Raw genomic sequence first — 24,973 nt, 5'->3', positions numbered from 1 at the left:
GGATCCAGGATGAAAATGCAGGGTTCCTGCCCTCCAAGAGTTTATACGTTGGTATGGAGACAAAAATGCCAGCATACGCTTGCAATAAAAAGAAATTCAGGCTTCACAGAAGAAAATACAGAGGGAAGAAGTGTGTTAGCCTGTCAAGTAAGCCATGTGAAGCTTCACAAATGAAGCAAATGAAGGGGCGTTCGGAAGTTGAAAGATGAGCAAGAGTGTGCGAGGCAAAAATGGAGAAGGCGTTCCAGATAGTGACAGAATCTCTAATTTTACTTCTAGAAATTCCTGACTTAACGTTTACAGGATACTTTAGGCGAATACTATTTTTTAGTTGTTTGCTAATGCCTGCATTTATTTAGATATATGGAATAATATATAAATTGAAATACATACGGGACGGAAAGTTTTTTAATATGCTGTGTTTGATATGGTAATCTTTTGAACAGCTGTAGAGTAGATTTTTTTGTATGGACCACAATCACGTGTCAAATCATTTACTTAAAACAGAATATGGACTCTCTTGCCACCTTTCCCCCAATCTTAAAAAAAAAAAATCACGGAGCTCTTTCATTTCTGTTTCTGATAATTTAACTGCTGGTTACGTTTAAGTAGACTGACTGGCCAAGAGACTTGTTGATCTCCATAAAGTATATGTATTTTTAATTTTGTAATGTGTATAGTGTATTTTTAGGGCTGAAAAGCGTTAATTGTGATGCTACCCAATTGTCATGTATACAATTTCTAATACTTTAAAATGGCAGGAAACAGGAAGTTCAAAGTTAATTCCTATATTCCCCAGTCTTTCTTCCTTATGTAACTTGAAGGAATGTCTTGGATTGATAAAATTTGAGAACTTTCTTTTTTTTAGAGGAAAAGAGGGTGCTTAATTTTTTTTTAAATAGGGAAAAATTCAAACATATGACAAAAGTGGACATAGTAGTAGTAGTTGTATAAGGATCCCCCAAACCCAAATATCCATTAAAAAACCCATTGCCATCGAGTTGATTCTGACTCATAGCGACGCTATAGGACAGAGTAGAACTGCCCCATATGGTTTCCAAGGAGCAGCTGGTGGATTTGAACTGCCGACCTTTTGGTTAGCAGCCATAGCTCTTAACCGCTGCACCACCAGGGCTCCACATTACACAGTGTCAACTATTAATAACTCATGGCCAGTCTTGTTTTATCCATAAGCACCCTCTCCACACTTCCTTCACTACCCCACCTGCTACCACCCCTCATCTCTCCCCTCACCGCACCATTGCGTTATTTGAAGCAAGTATCAGAAATTGTATTTCATCTGTAAATATCTCTAAAAGATAAGATGAAAAATATATATCTGTAGTACATTTATCACACCTAAAAATCAATAATTTCTTAGTATCAAACATCCAATCAGAGTTTAAAAAATTTGAGAACACTTTTTGCAATGCTGAACGCCTTCTCTGCTTATATTTAAGAAATGACTAGGATCAGGTGTTTGTTCTTTGGTCAGTTGTAGAGGTGGGGGAAGTGCCCTATTTTAACTACCAAGTTACTGTCACATAGTGACTAGTGGAATGCTTTTGTTGAAAACGTGAAAATTATTTTACTGGGGGCTACTTTTATAGCTTTAACTAATTTTGGTTAGATACTTAGTATATTGTCAATGCGTTATAGAATTTTGAATGCCAAAGAATCTCATCCATGACCGTGGAACCTTTGGCAGTATGTCGTCCTCAGTAGAATGTTGCTTAACTTGGAGCAGTTGTCCTGCCAACAGAACATGACAAAAACCTTACACAGCGGGAAGGAGATGTTTTTAATTCAAAGTTTTTCTGAAAATTGTCCTAACAATTTCATTTAGACTTCTGGCTTCCAATGAGTAAGACTTTTCAGTTTCTTGTTACCAACACATTTTTCAGAGCGTAGCTCAAGTAATTTTGAGTATTGTATTATTGTAGGGCACAATTGATATTACTGCTTTTTCTGGATAGCTCTCTCTTTGAAAGAGTTTGCTAATTGAATCCCTGATGTTAATTTTGTCATGGGAGGAGAAACTGGGGACATTATAATGGGGAGAGGTATGTGATTAGCTTGAAATAAATTTTGCTACATACTAATCTTTGCTCTACTTAGATATATGTATATCTCACAGCGAAATGAATTTTCTCAAATACTACCATACTAGTTTTGCCTTGCATGGAAGCATTCTTATAAATGAACAATTACTAATTTTGTTTAATAGATTAATGTATCTAATAGGTTTGGTACTTTGCCTTTGTCCTTAACGGTTTTAAATTTTCACTTTTCCGTTTCTTTACAATGTCTTTTTCTTTTTCTTAGAATGCGTCTGTCCATGCCACGAAAGCTCCCGACAGTGTTAATGGAAGTGAACCAACTACTCCCCAGGTCTGTTACTAATGTTATTTAAAAAATAGTAAGTCATTTCAGAGTATTGATCAATCAGTGTTAATTATTAGTATTTGACTTTACATTGAAATAATGATGTCCAGACATTTGATCCAATAACGTTTAAGTATAGGCCTGTTGATTGTTCCTTGGAAAAAATTTTAAATGAAAGCAGTTTATTTATGTGCATCAGTCATGTAAGATTCCATTATAACTCTCTCTCTTTTTTTATTTTTTTAAATAATAGTTTATTGTGATTTTGGTCAAAGTTTACACAGCAAGATAGGTTCTCGTTTGACAGTTTTCACACAAATTCATCAATGACATTAGTTACATTTTTCATGTTGTATCAGCATTCTGTTAATCGTGCTCTGGTTGTTCCATTTTCGGTACTCTAATTTCTCTGCCCCCTTATCTTCTCAACTTTGCTTTGGATTGAGTGTTGACCTTTTGGACTCGTATAGATGGTTTTTTAGTAGAGTACCAATCCTTTGTTTTGTGTGTCACTCTGCTTTTCTGCTGAAAGGTGATCTCAGAGGATAGTTTTGGTTCAAGGTTTAAAGAGTGTCTCAAGGCAATAATCTCAAGGAGTCCTCTGGTCTCAGGTGGTCCAGGTAGTCTGGCCTTTTTTTTTAAGAATTTGACTTTTGTTCTGTATTTTCTCCCCTTCTAATCAGGATTATCTACCATGCTCCCGGTCAGATTGGTCGGTGGTAATAGCTGGGCACCATCTGGTTCTTCTGGTCTCAGGGTAGTTGAGGCTTGTGTAGGCTGTCAGCCTTGTAGACTTGTTTCTTCTCTAAGATTTTGGTTTTCTTCTTACTCTTTTGCTCCTGACAAGTAGAGGCCAGTAGTTGTATCTTAGATGGCCGCTCTCAAGTTTTTAGGACCCCAGATGCTACTCACTTCACTAGGATGCAGAGCATGAACTTTGTGAACTCTCTTATGCCAGTTGACTGAGTTGCCCCATGAGACTATGGTCCTAAGCTTTCAAATCTAGAACACCAATCTCAGAAGGTGTTTGGTTATGTCTGAGGAGTATCTGTAGTTGTGTCTTCAATGAATACATATGCCTGCCCATACCTACCTGTGTTTACTTGTACTTGTAGATACTTCTGTGTGTTCTCATGTATATGTACACCTGTACCTATACCCATCCTTATGTGATCCTAGACTCATTTTTTGGTCTTTGTTGGGAGGTGTTGCCCTCTTATATATGTCAGATTCTTCGGTGCAAGCATCCTTTTGTCATGAGCGCTTCTCAGCAGCATCATTTCCTTTGGCCATGCCATGCTCACTACACCAGTGTTTGGTGCCACTTTTCCCATCACCGAAAGTAACAAGCGTTTAAATCTAAAGCATACTTCCACCTCTACACCCTCCTCCTCCTGGTAACCACCAATGAACGTTGGTCTCTTTATATATATCTATTTTTGTCTTATAAAAGAGGGATCATACAATATTTGTCCTTATGTGCTTGACTTAATTCACTTAGCATTATGCCCTCCCGGTCCATCCACATTATAATATGTTCTGCGGACTCATTGTTGTTCTTTATGGTTGAGTAGTATTCCACTGTATGTATGTACCACATTTTGCTTATCTATTCATCCGCTGATGGGCACTTTGATTGTTTCCATTGTTGTGCTGTTGTGAATAAAGCTGCAATGAGCATAGGTATGCATATGTCTGTTTGTGTCTATAACTCATTCTTAAAATTAATGACAGTGAAGTGAAAAAAAATTTTAAATGAGCTCTGACTTTATAGTTGTAAAAGGTTATGGAGGTAGCTGTATTGCAAGACACATTTAGTTACATAATCTGGAAGGAGGATTTGAAGGAAATGGAATTTCTTTTAAAGTTTACTCTATTACAGAGTATTTAACATACAGAATTTATCCTTTTTTAAAAAAGTTATTTGGAGAGTGGAGCTCAAGTGACATTCTTTTGACCTCTTTCAAAAAAGAAAGAATTTCACTTTTAATGAATCATAATGATAGTAATATCTGAGATGGGCATTTGTTTACTTTGGTTTTAGCAATGATTATTATCAATTAACCTGAGTGTCCTCAGTAGTCTCTAATGTAGAGCGGTAATATTTCTAATTCTGTGAACCTGGGACATGAATCTAGACAGTTTGATTTATAAGCTAAATGATATATGAACTAAACGTAGACAAAAAGTATTGTCTAGCAAATGTACACATGATAGCTTCCAAAACTACATGGGCTGGTTACCTGTAGCTGAGACCCTCATAGGTTTCAGGAAGGGGTGGTCAGGTTCTGGGAAAGCCCAGATCCCTAGACTTTTTGACTCTGGTCTTGAGTAGTCTTCCTGCTTGATCTCTGTCTAGTGCTCTACAAATACATCATTTTCTGTGAGTACCATTTAACTTGTTGTTAGCTGCTATCAAGTTGGCCCCCGACTTACGGTGACCCCATGCACAACAGAACTGACTGATGTGATCCACAGGGTTTTCATTGGTTGATTTTTGGAAGTAGAACACGAGACCATTCTTCCCAGTCTGTCTTAGTCTGGAAGCTCTGCTCACACCTGTTCAGCATCATAGCAACACATAAGCTTTCACTGACAGGTGGATGGTGGCTGTGCATGAGGTGCATTGGCTAAGAATTGAACCTGGGTCTCTTGCAAGGAAGGCAAGAATTCTACCACTGAACCACCATTGCCCTCATAGACGGGAAGAAAGACCAAAGATAAGAACAAAAGGCATATTTCTTTTTATCGTGAAAATAATTTTTCCAAGAGGTTCCACCCAGTAGATTTCCATTTGAACATGACCAAACGAAGTCACATGGCCCCACTCCTAGCTGAAACAGAGTCTGGGAGAAGCTAATTAAAAATAAAAAAATTAAAATGTGACATAACATATAATATATAAACACACAGAAAAGTGATGTGTTCATTATACTGTTTTCCAAATTTTCACAAACCAAACACACCTTTGTAACCAGCACCCAAAATCAAGCAACAGAGATTACCTGCTCCCCAGAAACCCCTGTTGTCCTCCGTTCCAGCCTTTGCTCTCACCTTCCAAGGGTAACCACTGTCCCGACTTCTAACACTGTAGGTTCGTTTTGCCTGTTTTTGAGCTTTAGGTAAATAGAATCACAAGTGGGTCCTCTTGTGTCTGGCGTCTTTTCCTCAGTACTCTGTGAGATTCATCTACACTGTTGTTGTTGGTTGTAAATCATTCGTTGTCATTGCTGTCTAGTATTCCATTGAACAGATTACAATTTATTTATCTGTATTGTTGATAGGCATCAGCAGTAGTTCCCAGTTTGAGGCTATTTTGAGTAGTGCTCGATGCACTTTCTAATTTAAGTCTTTTGTTGAACATATCTACGCATTTCCATTGTGCACGTACTTGAGAGAGAAATTGCTAGGTCAGCAAGTGTGCATGTGTTTAGCTTTAGTAAACACTCACCAATAGTTTTCCAAAGTGCATTGCGCCACATCCTTACCAACACTAGGGATTGTCCATAGTTTTAATTGTAACTATTCTGGTGGGTCTGTGGTGGTGTCATATTGTGGCTTTAATTTGTATTTGGGCAGGTGAATGTTTTCATCTGGGTGTATTGTTGCCCTGAACGAACCTGGGATCTGGTGGAAAAGAAGGGAAGATTGGATATTGAATGATGGCCAGTATTTATTGAATATTTACCTTGAGCCAGGCATGGTTCTAAGTACTTCATGTGTAGTAATGAATTACTCCTCATAAGTACCCTCTGAGGTGGGTGCTGTTGTTGTCCTCGTTTTTCATATGATTAGACAGAGGCACAGAAAGGTTAGGTAACTTGCCCAAAGTCATACAGCTGGTCAGTGGTAGAGCTGAGACTTGAGTCCAGGAAGCCTGGCTTCATAGCCTGTGCTGTTACTATAAATAGCGCTTAACATCGTATAAAACATAGACCTAAACTCGTGCATGATATTCTTTAATTAGTAAATTTGTTTTTTGAGTCAGTGTCTTTTTTAGTCTCCTTTCTCTGATAATAATAATTGTTAACGTTTTTTGAATGCTTGCTTCGTTGTAAGCACTTTACATATCTTAACTCACTTGGTCCTTTTGGCAGCCTTACGAGGTGGTTATTATTATCATCATCTTCATTTTTATCATCCCCATTTTAGAGAGGAGGAAACAGGACTAGTAAGGTTAAGTAACTTGGCCAAGGTCATGTGGACCATGCTGAATCACTACACTTCCAAACAGCAGACGTGGCAGTTTATCAGCTCCTGTGAATCCATCTTTGACATCGTTCACTAGCTTCTTGCTTCCCTAAAATAATACAGCTATTTCTGGTGTTGTTCAGACTTGCTTTACTTGTTTGTCCTGGGACAGTTTGCAAGAAGATTGTCTGTTGTGAACTGAAAAAGCACTTCTCATGGATCAGAAGTAGCTGGTACTGGAGTATTCATACAGTGGTTCTTAAAGCTTCTGAGCATGGGGGTCCTGCCTCTCCCTGGAGACTTTCCCTTATCTTCCCCCCGCCTACCCTGATTATGAAGGTAAAACTAGCACGTTATGAAAAAATCAGAAAGTGCAGGAAAGTATAAAAATGAAAATAAAAATCACTGCAATCCTGCCGCTCAGACACTGTTATCTCTTGTTCGGTGTTTGTCCTTCACAGTGTAGGACTAAGGGTGTTCGTGTGAACAGGTATAAATTGAAAAGTGTGTGTAATTGCTTTAAATCATTGAGTGTATGGAACAGATCTTATATAACCTTACTATTTTTCATTTAATAGTATGTCTTGAACCTCCTTCCAGATACTGTAATTTATATAACGTGTGATTTAGTGGTGAGCATTTGGGTTGTTCCCAGTTTTTACTATTACAAACAGCTGGTGATAACGTTCTTTGTGCATTTGGGGATGGGGTGGGGCATGTTATCCCCTTTTACTTACTCCCACCTTGCCTAATACTATTATTAAATCTCTAAAATCCATGAATAAAAAGTTCTGGCTTTGATTTTTAAAATTGCGAACGAAAGAGAATCTCGTTTTCCTGTCATTTTTGCCTGCACGTGACTTCAGTCTCCTCTGAGCGTTTCATGCCTGGCATCGTTGCGACCTCACAGGTGACCCTGTTGCTGCATTAATGAGAATGAGTTTCTAGGAAACACCTGTTAAATACCGCCCGCTGTGACCTGAACAGAAGGATCCTGCTTAGAACAGTTTGTTGAATTACATTGTATTATACTTTATTGTTATTATTCAGATTATTATGCATCATTACTCAAATTAATTAACAGAAAGCTCTTGTTTATCACTATTTCTGAAACCAAGCTTACTGATCTTTGCGGAGAGACTTGTGCATAGACTTTTCTTCTGCCCTCCATTATCTGTTGTTAATGCTTAGTTTGATAGTTTGATTTCTAGTAGACACAGTGACAGATACAGCAGAGTTGGATGTCACCAGTCAACTAGTCTGTACAGATAAAGCCCGTTTGAATTCAGTCACACACGGCACACTTTATAGTATATAACATAAAAACCAAAGCCATTGCCGTCGAGCCAAGTCTTTGACTCATAGTGACCCTAGAGGACAGAGTAGAACTGCCCTGTAGGGTTTCCAAGGAGCGGCTTTTGGATTCGAACTACTGACCTTTTGGTTAGTAGCCAAGCTCTTAACCACTGCGCCACCAGGGCTCCCTCTTTATGTAGCCACATTTTTAGACACTAGTGATACAGATGGTCTCTGCCTTCAAGGATCTTACAGTTTAGTGGATGAATCCTCACAGCTCACCTGTGGGGTTGGCTGGGCAGGTATAGCTTTCTTCTGTTTTTACAGATGTGCAAACTGAAGGAAAATGACTGGGTGAAGGTTATTCTCTGCTGGGTGGCAAACCTGGGACTACACCCCAGGCCTCTGACTCCAGGCCCAGCACTTTCCCAGAAGCAATCAGCTGTCTTATTTTTCAGAAAACAATGTAGAACATCAGGAATATAAACTGAATTTGTTAAAGTTTAATAGATTATGGCTGGTGATAAGTAATAATAAGAGTCTAAATGTGTGTACTTTTAACCCACATTTTCTGTTGGCTTTTGGTTGCAGCCAGGTGATACGCAGTCTTTTGCACAGAAGCTCCAGCTCCGGGTACCCTCTATGGAGTCTTTGTTCCGAAGTCCAATAAAGGAGTCCCTATTCCGATCTTCCTCTAAAGAGTCCTTGGTACGAACGTCTTCCAGAGAGTCCCTGAATCGACTTGACCTGGACTGTTCTACTGCCACCTTTGATCCTCCCTCTGATATGGAGAGTGAGGCTGAAGACTCACTCGGGAGTTCAGACAGTCTCAGCAAAGAGCAGTTAATTCAGCGGCTGCGAAGAATGGAACGGAGTTTAAGTAGCTACAGAGGAAAATGTTCTGAGGTAAAAGCAAGACTCTTCTGCCTGTGGGAGAATGTCTTCCCTTTGTTCTCTACTTCGTATTACTCTATTGCTTTTACGTCTGTGGTTGGCTACACTGTTGATTCCTTAAATACCCTAGTTATTAATGGTAGGTAGCCTGTGGCAATATCTAGTTAGACTTTCTGTGGTATAGAGGCCCTTTGGAAAGACTCTTGGTAAAATTCTGGAGAAGGCTGTTGTCTGTAGCCTTGGGATTTTCATATTCTGGGTCCTCTTTGTTTCCTGGCCCCTCTCCCCAAGGTCACTTGGACACTCAGTGCAGAGTTTATCCTCTTTCCTACTTATATCCCATCCCTCATTCATCCCAAGGGCTGCGGCTCCAAAATGGCCTCTTTTACCGACTAGATTCCTATTATCACTGACCTTAGATAGGTTTTGGGCAGTCTGATTATCTGACAAATTTGGTTCACTCAAAAAAAACTCAAACCAAACCTGTTGCCGTCGAGTCGATTCCAACTCATAGCGACCCGATAGGACAGAGTAGAACTGCCCCATAGGATTTCCAGGGAGCATCTGGTGAATTCGAACTGCTGACCTTTTGGTTAGCAGCCAAACTCTTAACCACTATGCCATAGTACCTACATTTAAAGTTTTGCCTCAGTGACTCTTTAACTGCTAACTCCCTTGAGGCTGAGACTCCATTTGTTTTAAAGGAGGAAGGAACTAGTGCTGTGCCGTGTCTCCTTTCTATCCTTCAGTAGCAGATCACCCGCCCGTTCAGGCTGAACTGTGTAGTTGCTCTGCCTGAACCCCCTCTCCAGCCTGTGCAGTTAAAACAGTTCTTACTTAGGAGAGCCTTTCTGGAACAAGTTGCCTATGCTTTTTTTGTTTGTTTTTAAAAACAATGCCCAGTGTTTTAATGTATCTTACAGTTTGTCAGTCAGCATCATAGTTAATTAATGAATACTGAAGTTCAGGGTTATTTATAAAGTTAGTCGTACCTTATATTTCCAGTTATGGCTGGAATACGCTGGTTTTATCCTACAGCTAAAAACAACAACAATGAAAGAGCCTAGGTAAAATATATAAAATATCTTTTTAAAACTAAAATTCTGACTAGATGGGAAGGAATTACCATGCTAAAATCCATAGGCAGGCTGGAACCCGGAGATGTAATGGAGCATAAAAACCACATAAGTCATGTGGCACTTGCAGAATATGACTTTTTTTCCTTAAAAATTTTTTTAATCTATATTTTCACGAAAGTTAATACTGATATGCTTGTTTAGATTTATGTTATTTTCACTAACTTTTTAAGTTTGAAGCAGGGACAGTAGTGTTAGTATTTAAGTGTGCTACACACTGTGCATTTTATACTTACAATGCCATTTAGTTTTTCACCACTCCTGTGAAGCGGATGTTAGTTAGCTCTGTTTTGTACATGAGGGAATGAAGACTCAGGAGGTTCAAGTGACTTGCATAAGGTTACACAGGTAGCAGCTGGCAGAGTCAGGATTCGATTCTAGGACTTTGTGGTGTTTCTGCTATTCTGTGCACCTCAGGAAGAGTCAACGGCTTAATTAGGGATGAAAAGAGCCACCTTACTTTTGTCAGAAGGCCAGACGTGGCTGCCATGACCTTTGTCTTCACCTTTTCTTGCCTCTGCAGGTATACAGGATGGAATAGTGCTGTAAGTGACGTCTGGTTGTTGGGTTACTGCTCCACACTCCTCCTTTCCCCCTTTTTTGATTACCATTTTCCTGTCCGGCCTTAAGGTGATAAGAAGGAGAGGGTCCAGGTCTTAGAATTTTTTTTTTAGTGTTCTTATCTGTATTGTTGAACTCATGTTCCATTGCTGTGTGCCTCTTGGCTGAAGAATCAGTAGAGATTTTGGGGGCACACAGCAGCCATCCAAGAAACATAGCAAGGCTCAGAATAGGGGGCTGCTTCCCCTTTTAAAAGGAGCCCTGGTGGCACATTGGTTAAGCACTCGACTGCTAACCAAAAGGTCTGTGGTTCGAACCCACCAGCTGCTCCATGGGAGAAAGATTTGACAGCCTGCTTCCATAAAGATTACAGCTTTGGAAACCCTATGGGGCAGTTCTACTCTGTCCTATAGGGTCACTATGAGCTGGAATCGACTGGACAGCAATGGGTTCCCTTTTCAATCTGTATCCTGTCTCTTTGGGCTCCTCTAGTGCTTCTAAAGTAGGGTCCAAATAATTCATTGAAGCCATATGCTCAGCCTTCAGATGAGTAACGCTATATAATTTATAGATTTAACAGGATTTGTTAATCCATAATTTCATCAAGTTGTACTAGAATGTTTAAATGTCCTATTTAGGTTAAATGGTTAAACATCTCTTTGGGTTCTGAATTACGAGTTTTCACCTCTTGGTTGAGTTCCTGTCTTCAGATTTTTAAAGATCCTATAACCAGAGGAACTTTTAGAGATGGATGATATGGTCTGTTATAACCGAAAGCAAAAAATCACCTGGAGAGCTTGTTAAAACACAGATTCTCATCTCTTCCCTCCCTGCCCCCTAGTCCTGATTCAGTAAGTTTGGGGCTGGGCCCAAGAATTTCCGTTTTCAAGCTCCAGGTGATGCTGTTGCTAGTCTGCGGCTACAGTGTGAGTAACCTCCTGCCTTCAGGCAGCTTGGCTCTAACCCCACCTGTGAACTGGGCTAGTGGAATTTGAAGAGGTGTGTGTCTAAGGTGAGGCCATGTAAACAGAGATTTAGCATCTTTATTTATAGAGTCAACGTAGGTGTTATTTTTCAGAAAAGAGTTTTGTCTGTTACTTAGTTTCAGCTGCATATGCATCATCTCATTTGTTAGAATTGTCTATGAAAGGACTCTTCTTATTTACTTTTTGACTTTCATTAAGAGCTGGTTTAGAAAATTTAGAATAACTAACTATTTAGGAATGACTGAAGTTATTATTGGTGACTTTTTATTTATTTTAGCTTGTTACGGTTTGTCAGACTCTTCAGAGGGAGAAGAAAAAGCTACAAGTAAGTAATTTATTGCCTCTGATATTGATTCATATATAATTTTAAAATTAGAACGAATCTTATAGTAAAATAGCTGTAACCTGTGGATTGGACCTCAGTTGGTGATGGGTTTCCCTGACATAGGGATTCCTGCGGTGTCTGGGAGGCTTGGGTTTCAGGCACGTTTGCCTCCTTCACAGGTTTCCCAGTATCCCAGTCTGCAGGTTTCTTCCTTGTTTCGGTGGTAAAGGGTCGTCCAGCCTTATGCTTTCCCTTCTACTTTATAAATAACTGCAGGCATCTCTGTTTGTTGTCATTATATCAAGGTCCAAACCCAAGTACCCTCTCTTCTAAATAACTGTTTCCTAAGGTTGCTGCTTGTAAAGCCCTTGGTTCTGTATGTGGGGAGAGGACGCTGTGATAGCTCTTCCGGGTGACCCGTCTTGGCCCCACACATGACCTGGTGGCCAGAAATTTCCCACCAGGTCTCCTAGGCGATAAGAGCTCACACTGTGCCATCAGCTTGCTGTGTTATTTGTAAAATATAGCTTTAATTTTTAAAGTAAAAGTTATTTAGAATACTTAGCATTTTAAAGAAGCACATTACGTAACCAAAGAGTTATTTGTAAAGTGAATTTTAGTAAATGAGTTCATTTCCCCGTGTATGTTATTCTTCATTATTATTAGATGATTAATGTGCCGTAAATATCGATCTTCATTAAGTACAATGTTATATTTCCTGGCTTTGGTCTGGAGTCTAACCAGTTCACTGTGGTAATAACAGTTCTTTATTGCTGATTCAGTGTTCTAATTTTTCCATAACAAATGTGAAAATTAGGTTATTACAAATAGTTTTTTAGTTTGATAATATTTTCTCACATATGAGGTCTGTGGAGATGAGGGGGTAGTTCTCATTTAATCCATTGTCTTATTAATATTCTGTAAATTCATTCCCAAAGGGCCACGTGTTTCTAAATTTTATGGGTTACCTTGTGTGTGTTTCTATGAATTGTCTGGATTTTTATTCTAGATGTACTTAAGTAATGCTACCACTAAGAGGCGATAAAGAATTGTAGTTTCATGGTCCCAAAATATAAAGGATGTTGGAAATAAAATTCAGAGATTTACATTTATTTCTATACGTGTATACATGCTTATGTGTGCATACCTAGAAACTCCCTTATTGAATAGATATCTTTTCAGTAGATCCAATGAAATTAAAAGTGTAAGTACTGCCAACACTATTGACTGATGCTATTTGTACTCGCTAACATTTACTGGGCTCTTATCGTGCATCAGGCATTTGGGTATATTTAGTCTTTGCAGTTCTCTTGTGAGGGAGCTGAGAGTCTCCTCATTTTGTCTAGGTGAGGAAACTGAGGATGGGTTACTTGCACAGTTTGTGAGAGGGAGGGAGGAGAGCAGGATTTATTTCCTGGCAGTTTGACCCCAGAGCATGTGCTTGTAACGATTGCACTGTAATTTTTCATAGTTCTCAGCTTTGCATCTTCTTGATTTAAAAACCTGTTTTAGAAAACAAACATTGAAAACCTATATTCTTGGCTTTAGGAAAAAAAGCCTTTGTTTTTCATTTTATTTACTTATTGACCAGTTGGCCAGTTGCTGTGGAGTCAGCTTCAACTCATGGCAACCCCATGTGTGTCACAGTAGAACTGTCCTCCATAGGGTTTTCAGTGGCCGATTTTTTGGAAGTAGATCTCCAAACCTTTCTTCTGAGGCACCTTTGGGTGGACTCAAACGTCCATCTTTTTGGTTAGCAGCCAGGCATGTTAACAAATGGATAGGTAGGTGTAACTACTACCACAGTTAATGTACAGAATGGTTCTGTAACACCACGGTTTAATTTTTAACAAATTTTCAACATGGTCACATCCGTAACATATTCAGTCACATCCTCTATCCTCAGGTTATTTTTGGATAAACAGTTGTAATGTTTTAAAATAATATTTTTGATTTGACCTGCTTTGCATTACTGTGTCATTACATAGTTTGAACCAGATTTTTCTTTCTCTCTCTCTTTTTTTTAAATTAAAGGATATATTAAGTCAGAGTCAGGATAAAGCACTTCGGAGAATTGGAGAATTAAGAGAGGTAAGTTTAAGTGATACTTTGAGAATAGTAGTTAAATCTCATATTTATCAAATCTATTGTATGTGGTGGGGTAGTTTCATATGCACTTCATTAGTTTTAGTAATAATAACCTACCTAGCTGTCTTAGTTATCTAGTGCTGCTATAACAGAAATACCACAAGTGGATGACTTTAACAGAAATTTATTTTCTCACAGTTTAGGAGGCTAGAAGTCCAAATTCAGGTGCCAGCTGTAAGGGAAGACTTTCTCTCTCTGTCAGCTCTGGAGGAAGGTCCTTATCTCTTTAGATTCTGCTTCCTGGTTCCTTGGAGATCTCCATGTGTCTTGGCATCTATCTTACCCCATCTCTCCTCTGCTCATTTATTTAATCTCCTTTATATCTCAAGAGATTGACTCAAAACACACCCTACACTAATCCTGCTTTATTAGCATAATAAAGACAAGTGAGGAGAGCTATAGAGAAAGTATCGTCCTAGTGAATACATGTGTTGCCAGCAACAAAATGTTGCTAGAAATGTGGATGTTAAATGTACACCTGCTGAGGCTTTAAAAGAAAATGATGAACATTTAATTGGACAATGGAGGAAGGGCAGTGCTTCTTATGCAGTGGCAAAGAACTTGTCTGAATTATGTTCAAATGTTTGGTGGAAGGTAGAACTTGTAAGTGATGAACTTAGATAGCTAGCTGAGATTTCTCAGCAAGATCTTAAAGGAGCCACGCAGTTCTCCTTGCCACTTATAATAAAATTCTAGAGGAAAGAGATGAACTTAAAAATGAACTGTGCAAAATGAAAACAGAACTTAAAGATTTGGAAAGTTCTGTTGTACAAACTAAGGACACATGTCCGAGAATGTTCACCAAGGACTTGGCTATACAACCTTTTGTTAAAGAGATTAAGCCTGTGACTGATGGATCTAACCAGCTACCACAGCAGAAAACCCATCAGCTTAGACTGAAGGGGACAGAGAAGGAACAAAAGGAAAGAATGCTGTCTGCCTCTTGGAATTCTGTAAACAGGAAACAGGCTCAGGAGCTACATCTGTTGTCCTCCAAGAAAAGAAAGGGACTGTCCATGGAGCAGCTCGGAGATAAGCAGAACTGTTGGAAGGAGCACAGGAAGTGGGGCCTTCTTGGTTTCAAAGGGTGGGGCCACAGTCTCCTGGATCTCAAAGGGTGGGGTCACAGCCTCCTGGGTTTCAAAGAGTCGGATCATCGCCAAGTAGGTTCCGGAGTGTGGGGCTGCTGTTAAGATGTGCCAGGGGGATGGAACCACCTCCCAAAGCTGAGGGGACAGGGCTGTCATGCCCAAGAGGCAGAAGAACAGGGCCTGCTGGGGCCGAGGAGGGGGAGTCTCCACTCAGATGGACTAGGAGAATGGGACTGCCCAAAGCCTAGGGAGCAGAGTTGTCATCCCAGTGGGCCTTGAAGGCAGAGCTGAAGCCCCGGGCTGAGGTGCCTTCATCCAGAATCCAAAGGGCATAGTCAACAACCAGGGTCTGGAGGGCAAGACCATTGCCTATATGGTTTCAGAGAAGAGAGGATTATTTTCAAGCCTTGAAGCTAATGTTAATTGTTCTGCTGGGTTTTGGACTTGCTTGATGCCTGTTATCCCTTCTTTCCTTCCAGTTTTTCCCATTTGTAATAGAAGTGTCTACCTTGTGCCTGTTCCACTGTCGTACTTTGGAAACAGATAAGCTATAATCTAGATTTCACAGTTCACAGATGGAGGAATTTTGTCCCAGGATGGAATACGCCTTAAAGTCTCACCAATATTTGATTTAGATGATTCAGAAGATCAGATTTTGGACTTGGACTTGATTTAAGACTTTTGGAATGATGTGATGGGGTAAATGTGTTTTGCATATGGGGAGGACATGAATTTTGGGGGACCACAGAGTGGAATGTTATGGGTTGAATTGTGTCCCCAAGAAATATGTGTTTTAATTCCTAACTTCTATGCCTGTGGTTATAATCCCATTGGGGAATGAGCTGTCTTTGTTATGCTAATGAGGCAGGATTAGTGTAGGGTGTGTCTTGAGTTGATCCCTTGAGATATAAACCCGATTAAATAGGTGGGCAGAGGAGAGTTGGGGTAAGTTAGATGCCAAGACATGCGGAGATCTCCAAGGAACCAGGAAGCAGAATCTAAAGAGACAAAGACCTTCTTCCAGAGCTGACAGAGAGAGAAAGCCTTCCCCTAGAGCCAGCACCCTGAATGTGGACTTCTGGCCTCCTAAACTGTGAGCAAATAAATTTGTTTGTTAACGCCATCCACTTGTGATATTCCTGTTATAGCAGCACTGGATAACTAAGACACAGGATGGAGATCAATTCTTAGTTTTATTTGCACGCTGTTATACATTAGGTCGGAGCCCTGGTGGTCCAGTGGTTAAGAGCTTGGCTGCTAACCAAAAGATCAGCAGTTTGAATCCACCAGCTGCTCCTTGGAAATCCTACGGGGGAGTTCTGCTCTGTTCTATAGAGTTGCTATGAGTAGGAATCAATTCGATGGCATCAGATTTGGTTTTGGTTTGTTATATATAAGTTCACTCTGAGTCGGAGCCAGCTTGATTGCAGCTAATAGGAACAGCATTAGAGGTTAGGCATCAAGTTTTGCGGTTATTTATAACGGTATTACAGCTGGAGACACAGGAATATGTGATTTGTTTCTCTCACTGCATAGTCCTTCTCCACTGGAGATCCCTGAGGGCACTATGCTCAGGAAGATGTAGCTGAGTGGGGAACACACTCCTAGTTTATCAATAGATGGGTAAGCACCCACGTGATACTCCTCAGTGCTGGCTGTCAGTAAAAATAGGCCTCCTAGCTACCTTTTGGAAACTGGTGGCATAGTGGTTAAGAGCTACAGCCGCTAACCAAGAGGCCTGCAGTTTGAATCCACCAGGTGCTCCTTGGAAACTGTTTTGGACAGTTGTACTCTGTCCTGTAGGGTCACTGTGAGTCAGAATCAACTCAACGGCAACGGGTTTGGTGGTTTGGTTAGCTACCTTTTAGGAGCCCTGGTGGTGTAGTGATTAAGCGCTTGGCTGCTTGTCGAAAGGTCAGTGGTTCGAACCTGCCAGTGGCTCTGTGGGAGAAAGACGTGTTAGTCTGCTTCCATAAAGATTGCAGCATTGGAAACCCTATGGGGCCGTTCTACTCTGTGCTGTAGGGTTGCTATAAGTCAAAATCGACTCAACAGCAACAGGGTTGGTTTTGGTTGGTGACTACCTTTTCCCTAATCTAAATTACACAACCAGCGTTCGCAGGCATACCAGTAGAGAAGTAGAAAGGGTTAGCTTTGCTAGCAGGCCCCAGCTTGACTCTGCTCAGTTGCAGGTGTTGAATGAGTTAGAAAACTGAGGTGGAGACTCTGCCAAAAGGCATGCCCTGCTGCGATCTGTGGCAATAAGCAGGTGTGCTGACCTGTCATAACAGGCAGGGCTCTGTGACTGTTGTAGGTGCTGCCAATCAGATTCACAACCCCTCCTCCCCTTTCTGAGAGCTGGGGAGGGATTGGGTGGAAAGGCAGAGGTAAGGCAATGTAGGACTAAGGAGTATTTTTTACTCTGTAGTATAGATCTGTAATTTCATTCAGTAATTTTATCTTCTTCTCTTTGGAAATACTTGTGAGAGCCACAGGTTGACGAGTTCTAGTTGTTTTTATTATCTATGTACCTGTATTAGTTTTCTGTAACTGCTGCAACAAATTATCATAAACTTCGTGGGTTGAAGCAACACAGATTTCTTATCATACAGTTCTGTGGGTCAGAAGTCCTGCATGGATCTTACTGGACTAAAATCAAGGTATCAATAGGGCTGTGTTCCTTTCTGGAGGCTCTAGAGGAGAATCTCTTCCTTTGCCCGCTCCAGCTTCTAGGAGCTGCCCACGTTCCTTGGCACATGAGCCCTTTCCTGCATCTGCAAAGCCGCAGTGTTGCATCTCTGACCGTTCTTCCACAGTCGTTTGTCCTTCTGACACTGAACTCAACCAGGAAAATTCCTGCTGTTAAGGACAGATGTGATGAGATTGGGCCCACCTAGATAATCCAGGGCAATCTCCCCATCTCAGCACCCTTAATTTAACTACATCTGCAGTTTCCCTTTTGCCATGTGAGGTCACATGTTCACAAGTTTTGGGGACTAGGGCATGGGCATCTTTGGGGGCCGTTACTCTGCCTATCACACTGCCTCTGGTGAAGACTGTATTCAGTGAAATGACCGGGAGACAGGTAACCAAAGGAGGAGAAACGGGTCGAGAGACCACATGGTAAAGGCCTGCTTGGTGCATCTCTAAACTGCTTTGTTATAGCCCACGTATGTTTCCGAACCATAGCCCAGGTTCCAGTTACATAAAGAACAATTTATTCAGTAATTTATATTTAAATACTTAAGTAGATATGCTAGAATTCTGAATACTTTTTATTTTGTCCATGAAGAGAAGAATTCCTTCAGTTAAACAATAAAAAAAGCCAAACCAGTTGCTGTCGATTCTGACTCATGATGACCCACGTGTGTCAGAGTAGGACTGTGTTCCTCAGGGTCTTCAATGGTTGTAATCTTTTGAAGTAGATCACCAGGACTTTCTTCTGAGGCGCCTCTGGGTAAACTCAAACCTCCAACCTTCAGGTGACCATTTGCGCCACCAAGGGACTCCTAACTAAATAGTAAAACCAAAAACCAAACCCACTTCCATTGATTCACTTCCAGCTCATAGCAACCCCATAGGGTTTTCAAGGCTGTAAATCTCTGCAGAAGCAGATGGCCACATCTTTCTCCTGCGGAGCCGCTGGTGGTTTCAAACTGCCAGCCTTTTGGTTAGCAGTTGAATGCTTTAACCACTGTGCCACCAGGGGTCCTTAACTAAATAATATAACACAGAAAAACACGATTGCCCCTTAATTAAACACCCAGAGTAGTGTAAGTTATAAAATATTTTCTTTTTTAGGGTTGAAGTCTGAATAGAAGTAACCCAGAGTCCTATTTGTACTTTATTGAGTTAGACAGGTTAACATTGAGTGTAATACCTTTATTTTGCTGTATTAAGATATTCAGAAAATATTCTTTAATATCTTATTTCTTCCCACGTGACTATGCATATGTGTGTGAATAAAGTCTACGAACATCTATACTAGTGCTTCCTGGAGACAGACAAAACCAACCAACAGCTCTGCGTAGGCAAATGCTGTATCTTCTGTTAATATCTAGCATATTCAACGTCAGATACTTATCCTTAGATAAAGAAGAAAACGGCGCAGGCAAGATGATTGCCAACAGATAACATGTAATTCTCTTTGCCTGATCTTGAATCTTATAAGACGAACAGATGTTACACAGAAATTTCATACTATTAGGAAGACATTGCAAATTATGAGCTCATCTAAGTAGATAGGGTTCTGTGATTCCCTGTTAAGCCAAATAAATCAAGTCATTGTCTTAAGATATTTCTTCTTTCTCTGTCCTTCTGTCCACGCATAAACCAAAACCAAACCCATTACCGTCAAGTCAATTCTGACTCATGGTGACCCCGTGTGTTTCAGAGTAGAACTGCCCTGTAGGGTTTCCAAGGCTATAAATCTTCACGGAAGCAGACTGCCACATCTTTTTCCTGCAGAGCATCTGGTGGGTTCAAACTGCCAACCTTTTGATTAGCAGTCGAGTGCTTTAACCACTGCACCACTGGGGCTCCATCCACAGCCTGTACTTTTTCCAGGCCCACCCAGATGCAGTTCTTTATAGGCGGGTGCTGTTCTAAAGCTAGCCTCAGGGAAGCAGGAGAGTTTCCGTTTTGCAGCCTGAAATCATAGTGGATAGTGGTCATAACGGAGAATGTAGGACTGACATAAATAGTAGTAAGTGCAACAGAGTTATAGGTATTAGATACATTCCAGTCACCAGAATTTTTCTGTAAGGAAATAATTAGAAAGACCTTGCAAAAAACTGTGTGTAAAAATGCTAATCCCAGGGTTTGCAACAATTTGGAAGCAATCTAAATGTCCAGCAAGAAGAATTTTTGAATTGTTTTAATCCTAAAATATAATATTACAGAGTCATTTGTTATTATTGTGCTAAAAAAGTGCAAATAGTACAGGAGAGTATACATTGAAAGTAAGTTTCCCTCTCCTAAGAAGACCCTGCTTCTACTCCCCAGAGATAATCCTCAGCAGTCATTTCTTCTGTATTCTTTCATGAAGTTTTATTTGTACAACCATTTAAATTAATGGGGGATTGTCATGGATTGAATTGTGTCCCCCAAAAATATGTGCATCAGTTTGGCTAGACCATGATTCCCGGTGTTGTATGATTGTCCACCATTTTGTCGTCTGGTGTGGTTTTCCTATGTGTTGTAAATCCTATCTCTATGATGTTGATGAGATGGTGGGATTAGCGGTGGTTATGTTAGTGAGGCAGCACTCAGTCTACAAGATTAGGTGGTGTCTTAAGCCAATCTCTTTTGAGATGTAAAAGAGAGAAGGAGCAGAGAGATGGGGGGACCTCATACCAGCAAGAAAGAAGCACCAGGAGCATAGCGCATCCTTTGGACCTGGGGTCCCTGGGCTGAGAAGCTCCTGAACCAGGGGAAGATTGATGAGAAGGACCTTCCTCCAGAGCCAACAGAGGCTTTGGCTGGCTTCAGAGTTTGGAAGTGGTATCACATGGAAGAAGGATTAGATTTGTTCTTGGGGACCCCAAAGTTCTAATGAGTTCAAAGAAGAACTGTTTTGTTTTTTTAAACAATGAGAAGTGACTCCAGATAGTAAGGCCTAGTTCTGGAGCTAATGAGATCCCTGTCATGAAGATGTTGGGCACTTGGTCAGCCAGCCTGTGGGCTGTGGTCAGGATCTAAGTAGCCAAGTCTTAAGGTCCTTCTGTAACTGTAGTCGTTATTGTTTCTGGAGTGCTTATTGGCAGAACAGAGGTCCTTGGGTGGTGCAAACGGTTTGCTGTCAGCTGCTAACCTAAAAGTTAGTGGTTAAAATCCACCTAGCAGCACCATGGAAGAAAAGCCTGGCAACTGCTTCCATAAAGATTATAGGCAAGAAAACCCTATGGAACAGTTCTATTCTGTAGCACATGGGGTGTCCGTGAGTTGGGATTGTCACGACATGGGTATTGGCAGAATAGTGTACAGGTAGCGGGGCAGGGAGATGGGGACATGAGTAAAAGATGCTGCCATTGTATCCAAGGACTTCTTGTCTAGAGGAGATGAAAACATGCAAAACCTGGAAACCACACTGTAACTTGGGGAGCTTTTGTGGGCTGTTAGGTTTGCCGTGTAACAGAGTCCAGTATGTTATGTTGTGGAAAATTATTTAGAAGAAAGCAAAGGTCCTGTATTGTCATTAAGGAGATGTATGGCTATTCTAGGTTAAAGAATTGGCTTGGACAGAGGCATGGAATTAAATGGAGGACAGTGTTCCCAGACTTTTGGATTTCATGGACCAAAAAATTCCCTTGCAGTTGCCTTCAAAAGTAGAGCTACTGACTTTTATTTTTCAAAGTAAGCGCATCAAGAGTAAGGATGCAGATTGTTTTATTGTCATTGATGTGTGAAAGAAAGGTCATTTGAATACCAGAAGTTTTAGGAATGATGTATTCTCAGAATAAAATATAGTTGTTTAAATGAAAGAAATTTAGATCGTAGAAATCTCTGCTTTGGCCTTCTGGTTTGTGTTTCACTGTGGGCCAGTGGGAACATCACTCTGGACATGCCGTGATCTGAAAACCAGCACCTGGAGACTGCTACAGTAAGGGGATGCCAAGCCAGGAGACTTTAGTGAGAGGTGCAGTGAAGAATGTGCTTAGAAGTCATGAGGCAGCATGGGGTGTAGGGGAGAGGACAGTTAGCTCTAGACCTTCAGTTTTCTGAGAAATTAAGAAATTTGAAACAGTACAAGAAGAGAGACTTGCTGTAAGTCCCTGAAAATACTGCTTGAGGAATATTGTTCTAGCAAATGTGTGCGGGATGGATTAAAGCAGAGGAAAACTTGAGGTAAGAAATCTCTCTAGAAGGTTATTGAAGGGAATTAGTTATCTAAAATTATAGAGATCTGGTGTATGGTTACAGTTGTAGAAAAAGGACCTATCCGTTGAAGAAAACACAATAAAAGAATTTGATGATATGCAGGATTCAACAAAGATTAGTGAAATGTGACTTTGAATATTTTGAGGTTAGGCAATTAGAAAGGTAGGAATGCTGGAAAAATAGGGGGATTTTAATGGGAGATCTGACGTGTTCCAGATGTTAATCTCTCGTGTTCCTAGGAAGGAAGTGTATGTAGAAGCACAGAGGACACAGGACTGAGCTCATAGGGATAGATGCCAACAGAATCAGTGAAGGGCAGAGAGGAAACTGAGAGATGGGACTTTGTAACCAAGACCCTGAAGCTGTGGAAACCAAGCGCCTCAAGAATAAACCAAAAAACAAACCCGTTGCCGTTGAGTCAATTCCGACTCATCGTGACCCTATAGGGTAGAGGAGGTCATTATTGTCAGCCCATCTAGCAGAGAGGTAAAGATCATTGGACTTAGGAGAACTCATTAATGACCTAGAGAAAGCAGCATTTTAAGTAATTTCAGGAACTTAAAATTTTATTGTTTGGAAAACGACTAGTTCCACCTCTTCATTTTACAGATGAGGAAGCTTGTGATTTCGGCTATTAATATCTGTTTGGTTTATAACAGTTGAATTTTTGATCAAGTGAGTATAAGATAAGTAGTAAGATGTCTCAAAGTAGAATAAAGTTTTACTTTTATTAAGTGTAATTAATTTTTTTATTCGCTCCACAGTATTATCAATTCAGCAGGTATTATTACAGCTCCAGAAAATATACTTTTTCTTTGTGGGTCTTCATATTCTTTAAGCAACAAAATTATCTGTTGGTTTTTAATGTTTTAAATGCAGAATATTCTCTAATTATAGTTGCTGATACCTGAAGAGAAATGTAAATCTGGTATTGATTCATGTTCTTAAACTTTGAAATACTTAAAGTTTATGTTTTTGGTTTTAAAATTCTGTATGTTTTAGGAGCTCCAGATGGACCAGCAAGCAAAGAAACATCTCCAAGAGGAGTTTGATGCATCTTTAGAGGAGAAAGATCAATATATCAGTGTGCTCCAGACTCAGGTAAAAATAAAAAGTGTGAAATTTCTGGATAAAGAAAAATAGAAGGGTTTTGACGGGATATCTAATAGGTTCCAGATGTTATTAAAAATGGCCTATTTTTTATAACTTTTTGCTTTCCTTTAGTTAATTCTAAGAATAATTTTTCATTTATTGTATCTTTTGGCTAACTACCATATCATTCATAATAGCAACTACAAAAACCAATTGCTTAGAGAATAAAGTTTTTAAAAAATTTTCAACACTGTAGAAGAAAGGACATTTACACCACCCTCTCTCTGTTTTAGGAAGACCCCACTGCCGTAGTTTCTCATGATTTTTTCTGATGAAAAGCACATTTTCTTTAGGTTTCTCTGCTAAAACATCGATTACAAAATGGTCCGATGAACGCTGATTTACTTAAACCACTACCCCAGATGGAGCCACAGGCTGAAGGCTTCACTAAGGAAGAGAATGCAGACAGTAATGTAGAGCCAGTAGGTAAGCTTTGTCTTGTCCAAAGTCTAATTTAAAAACGAGAGGAGAATGTTGGGAGAGTCCAGGCCGTGAGCTGATGGACACGGGCTGATCAGAAAGTGTCCTGGAGCCTAATGTTTCCAGAAAGATGTTGTTGCTTTTTGTTTCTTAGTAGTTGTTATTTGGGATAGAGTCACTAAGTAACTGCTTTACAGTCTGTGAGTAGTATCACATTTTTATTGTAATTGAAATTCATTTATTATAGTACTGTTTAATTGATAACAGTAGTGAAATTTTATATAAACAGGTCACTTCCACTCAAGGATATTGAATATGCTATTTTTAATGGGATATTTTAGTTTTTAATTAATATTGCATACATATTTCTATATTTAAAGATTTCTGTATTTTCCCTAATATGTGCTTTTTAACTGGAAAAGAAAGAATATTTAAATTTTGTCTTAAAAATCAGCTATAGTCCTCTCTGTTCCTTGAGGTTTTCAGGTACATATTCAGTGAAATTCCCACTTTTGATTTCCCATCTCTTTTTGTCAAAGAGATTTCTGATGGACGTGTAGTCCAGCCAGAGTCAGTGTAAGGAGCTGAGCAGCTAGCTACCTGAGCGGCCAGCCTACCAAGGGCCCTGCAGTTCCCTGGGGAGTGAGCATGCCTCTCCTGAATGTATGGAGAAGGAGAAGCTGTACTTGGCAGAATGCCTCTCAGGAAGAGATTAGAACATTGGCCAGAAGGAATACTTCCTTAATTCTTTTGGGCTGAGACCCACAAGAGATAATTGTGAATAACAAAAGATGGTCATCAAACTGTCTTTTAAGGAGCCAGGGTTCGGGTAATGTTAGTTAACCACTGAGAGTTATGTGCCCTCTGGGATGGCGGTGAACCTCAGAAGAGGTGAGTGTCCTACCTGCTGCTTCCTCAGATATAGGCAGAACACACAGTGAGAGGGTAGGGGTTTGGAAGGGGGCCAGATTCTTAGCCAGCCAGGGTCCCCTCTTCTCTCGATGTGGCTCAGAGTATGGCAGAGTGTTGAGAGAGGACGACACTGTTGTATACTGATAGGCCAGCTGTCCCGGGGGCCCTCCTGTCCTTACTGACTGCCCCCTGCCTGTGCTGCTTTATCGTTAATAGAGGGCCATGGAGCTCCTTCTAAAATGGTGGAAACACTTCAGCGCAGAGTTAAGCGTCAAGAGAATCTACTTCAGCGTTGTAAGAAAACAATTCAGTCGCATAAAGAACAGTGCACGCTGTTAACCAATGAAAAGGAAGCGCTACAAGAACAACTAGATGAAAGGCTTCAAGAACTAGAAAAGATGAAGGTAAACACCAAATGACTTTTGTCTTTAGTCCTGTCAATCTAGATTCACAGGCTCCAGCCTGGCCTGCCCCTCCTCAGGAAAGCCTCACCCACCCTCCCTAGATGGGATGGAGAGTCCTCATCTGGGCTCAGGGTGCTCTGGGCTGCGTCTCCTCAGGAAAGCCTCACCCACCCTCCCTAGATGGGATGGAGAG

General features: G+C 40.4%; 1 protein-coding gene across 6 annotated transcripts in view; it reads left to right on the top strand.

Moving 5' to 3' along the window:
• The window catches only part of GOLGA4 (golgin A4), a 127,821-nt gene that overhangs the window by 26,127 nt on the left and 76,721 nt on the right, over positions 1–24,973 (top strand). For all 6 annotated transcript variants that reach the window (XM_023732228.1, XM_023732226.1, XM_012555832.1 and 3 more), the window contains 7 exons: positions 2,326–2,391; positions 8,464–8,778; positions 11,727–11,774; positions 13,809–13,865; positions 22,895–22,993; positions 23,338–23,470; positions 24,593–24,780. In XM_023732228.1, the coding sequence (XP_023587996.1) occupies positions 2,326–2,391; positions 8,464–8,778; positions 11,727–11,774; positions 13,809–13,865; positions 22,895–22,993; positions 23,338–23,470; positions 24,593–24,780 (906 nt within the window). The remainder of the gene's footprint in view (positions 1–2,325; positions 2,392–8,463; positions 8,779–11,726; positions 11,775–13,808; positions 13,866–22,894; positions 22,994–23,337; positions 23,471–24,592; positions 24,781–24,973) is intronic.

Source organism: Trichechus manatus, unplaced genomic scaffold (genome assembly GCF_000243295.1).
Source record: "Trichechus manatus latirostris isolate Lorelei unplaced genomic scaffold, TriManLat1.0 scaffold00049, whole genome shotgun sequence".
In the NCBI taxonomy this organism is placed as follows: domain Eukaryota; kingdom Metazoa; phylum Chordata; class Mammalia; order Sirenia; family Trichechidae; genus Trichechus; species Trichechus manatus.
The sequence above is the reverse complement of the archived record's forward strand: the minus strand, read 5'-3'. Positions and strand labels throughout refer to the sequence as shown.